Here is a 3,465-nt window from a genome sequence, read left to right on the forward strand (position 1 = left end):
CAAAGTTGTACAGTAATGATGCAGAATAGGAATCTCCTACCCCAGCTGGTGTCCCATTCTTATTTTCATGTCTTTTTAACTTGTTAACATTAAATCAGGTGACTTAACGGCAGTCTTGTGTTAAAAAAACTAAAAGCTGGAGCTTTTAAACAAAAAGCTGTGAATTAACACTATTAGGTAACGTTTTAGCATTAAATTAGAGGAGAGGCACCAATGAGACACTAACTTGGGGCAGTGGATTTTATTCGCCAAGGAGATGTTATCTCGATTTATGTACAAGCAAAATTTCATTTATTCGGAAACCTAAAGATGCCTTCATAGTAAATACTTAACCTGGTGCATTGGCTCCTACTTCCAAAGAGATTAACCAACGGTTGAGGTGGGGCTCGCTTAGGCAGGGCTGGAACATGCTGACGGGTTCTGTTTGCCACTGAGTTTGGGACTGACATTGGCACATTGGGATGTTGCAGGTCCTTCAGGTCCGCTGTATGTAATGTCAATGTCAGCGAGTTCCACTCCCTCGCATGGCAAACCGCTGCTGCAAATAAGCTTGACAGCTTGCTGAGTTGAAGAAGTGCCCCGAATGTTCTTGAAGCTAATGTTGCTCAGTTTAATACGTGATGGAAGCTGGATAAACAAAATAATGGTTTAAGTAATTGCTTAAGCTTAAATAATGGTGATTAACCCTTCTCACTTTCATCAGGATTTTGGTAAGTATACGTACCTTTAAATTGCATTGATTCCATGGGCAGTATTGTTGGTCGATGAGGATAGGATTACCGACATTATTCATGGTAATATCTTCAAAAAGCATATCTGATGCCGTGCCCGGATAGGAGGCTGGCCAACTTTTGATTCTTACACCATTTTGAGTGTTAGTGAGTGTGCAATTGGAGACTTGAACTCCAGCAACTGGTTCTTCATCTTGGAACTTTCCAAGACTGCCCACACTGATGCCATGACCTGGCCCGCAGGTTACTCCATGGACGATCACATTCTTGCTACCATCACCCAAAGAAACGCAATCATCACCGGTTTTAATGACTGTGTTAGTAATGTTGACCCCTTCTGATCGTCCGATGTGGATTCCATCCGTGTTCAGGCTGTCTTCAGGTGCGGAGACGGTGAAACGTAGGAAAGAGATGTTTTTGCACCCCAGAACATTTACGTGAAACTGTTTGCTGTCTTTGGTAGTTATGTCTTGTATCATAGCGTTGCTCACAAAATTGAACCTTAAATTCTGTTTAGTTTTGGAGTGGCACAAGCACCACGAGAAATAAATTTGGTTAGTGACATAATTACTTTGAATTGGTAGATAAATTGGGTGAAATGTATAATCTGCTAATTATTCGATGCGGAATTAATGTTAGATATTGAAAATTTATTCATGGCTCCCGTCCACGAATAAAAGCATTTAGATAGAAAATAGAAAAGAAAACCGGTATTTCTTTAATTTGACGAATTCTAAAAAGAGTTTGAAGGAAAAGGACAAATTCTAAGATTCCAACTAACACAAGGGCTAAAAACCTTACAATGGGAAGTGCGGCGCAATATTTGTTTTTAACACAATCGTTCTTGCCCCAAGTAGTGGCTCCTTGGCCATCAAAAACTCCACCCCCAGACACTGTAAACTGATCAAGGCGGTTGAAGACAACCCAATTAGGCTCCTTGAAAGCGCTAGGATCTGCCGGAGCCTTCACGGTGCCCTGAACCTGAAGCTCAATGGGAGCCTTGCAAGGACCTTCCAAGGCTGCTTGGCTTAACAAGTACGATCCTTCAGGAATCACAATTTTGCTTGGAGCTGTCGATTCACAGGCTTCTTTCCAAGCATCCAGCAAAGGCTATAAGGCAAAATAATAAGAATAATAATAATAATAATTTTAGGACAAAATTCTATATGCTTCACCTTTGGAGAATAAATTAGCTGCATTTTTGCTTACCTGCCTCAAATCTGTCTCCTCGTCAGCCTTTGCGCCATACCTGGCAACTACATCGAAAACATCAGATTGAGCTTTAGCAGTTGAAGTGAACAAAAGTAACAATGATATAACCCCAATATTCAACTGCACACCCATGGTTTTTCCCTTAACAAGTATCTGGATTTCTTCCTTTTCTGGTTACAAATGATGAATTCTTGTGGAGCAACAGTGACTTTTTCTTGTTTGTGGTTCGAAACCAATTATACAGAGTGCTTGTTAAAGCTACACCCAACCAAATTTTCAACCAATTACAGTCTAACTTTATCAATGTACGTATAGGTAAAGTTGGGGCTTGGTTTACTTACTATTTTTAGCCCTTTCCCCTTTTATTTAACCTCGGGTACGTCTTGCTGTTTGCCACATATTAATCAAATTATACTCTATATGTTTTTAAGTGGCCAAAAAAAATATAATTACAAATATGAAAGCTTTCACCCAATGATTTGTTTTTAGTTCTCAGGTTATTTGGTAATTACTTTTCATCTTTCTGATGATCTGCACTTGCCAAATCCTATAATAGACTACATGTTCATACCAATGACTGCACTAGACAGGTGATGGTGAAAATTATGGTTAAGTAAATAGATCATAGGACTAAAAAGCAAAATCCTTTATCAGGAGTCGTTCACATTTAGCCTGAGTAGCCCTCATCTCTTATATCAGTTTAATTTCTCCTCATTTTTTCTTTATCTGGGACAACTCATGATTTAGGTATTGAACTATTTTCGTATGTATTGAAGCACATAAATATTTATTCGGTTATCAAGTCTCAAATAAAAATAAAAATTGTTTTCATCTAATTATATTTTAATACGATAATTTATTAATTAAGCTAATAGGACATTAACCGATGAAAACATTCATTGAGTGAATGATTTGACATATGATGAAGTAAAATTTTAAAACCAAAAGAAAAAAAATGCTTCAATTGTTTTTTATTTTTTGAAAATTTTTTTAAACCCTTAAATGTAAAGTGTTTTTAGAAATGGCCCTCCAGATAAATTTAATTGTTTTTAGTCAAAAGAAGAGATTTAGGAACAAAAATACCCTTAATGAGACCTCTTCATTGATTCCCACTTTCATACAAGCGCAAAATGGGAAAAATAAATCTACAAAGAATTTGTTCCCTCTAATTTTGTACAAACATCCATTTTTTTTTCAAGAAGCTTGTACAAAACAAAATCATATTGCAGGAGATAGCTTTTTAGATATTTCAGACATAACATTCAGATAATACCAGAAAGGTGATATTAAACCGAATGAGGAACCGATTGTGATGAATCCAAAGCTTCAAGAATGATGTGAAACCAGAAATCTCTGATATGGTGGTGAATCGAAAAGAGTAAGATGTGAATCCAAAGCACGAAATGGTTGTGCTACTGTAAGACATATGTGACACTGCTGTGTCATGACAAGGTTTAAAGTGTGTGAAATAGCGTTTCGGGAATGTGTGACACGGCTTGGTGGGAATGCAACATGGTATGGT

General features: G+C 37.4%; 1 protein-coding gene across 1 annotated transcript; it reads right to left on the reverse strand.

Moving 5' to 3' along the window:
• Positions 1-390: 390 nt before the first annotated feature.
• Positions 391-2,075, reverse strand: LOC110409545 (polygalacturonase-like). The gene is made up of 4 exons (XM_021418914.1): positions 1,941-2,075; positions 1,533-1,841; positions 725-1,240; positions 391-627 (listed from the first exon to the last, which is right to left on the reverse strand). Exons 1-4 carry the CDS (start codon positions 2,073-2,075, stop codon positions 391-393), a joined length of 1,197 nt encoding a protein of 398 aa, XP_021274589.1.
• Between the last annotated feature and the right edge of the window lie 1,390 nt (positions 2,076-3,465).

Source organism: Theobroma umbraticum, unplaced genomic scaffold (genome assembly GCF_002168275.2).
Source record: "Theobroma umbraticum cultivar Fairchild unplaced genomic scaffold, ASM216827v3 scaffold_44.0, whole genome shotgun sequence".
Lineage (NCBI taxonomy): Eukaryota > Viridiplantae > Streptophyta > Magnoliopsida > Malvales > Malvaceae > Theobroma > Theobroma umbraticum.

Excerpts from the sequence above, each read along its gene's own strand:
- LOC110409545 (XM_021418914.1), bottom strand. The coding sequence starts at position 2,075 with ATGGGTGTGCAGTTGAATATTGGGGTTATATCATTGTTACTTTTGTTC. Across the intron at positions 1,842-1,940 it reads AGGAGACAGATTTGAGGCAG|CCTTTGCTGGATGCTTGGAA; the intron begins GTAAGCAAAAAT and ends TTTGCCTTATAG. Across the intron at positions 628-724 it reads GGAATCAATGCAATTTAAAG|CTTCCATCACGTATTAAACT; the intron begins GTACGTATACTT and ends TTGTTTATCCAG.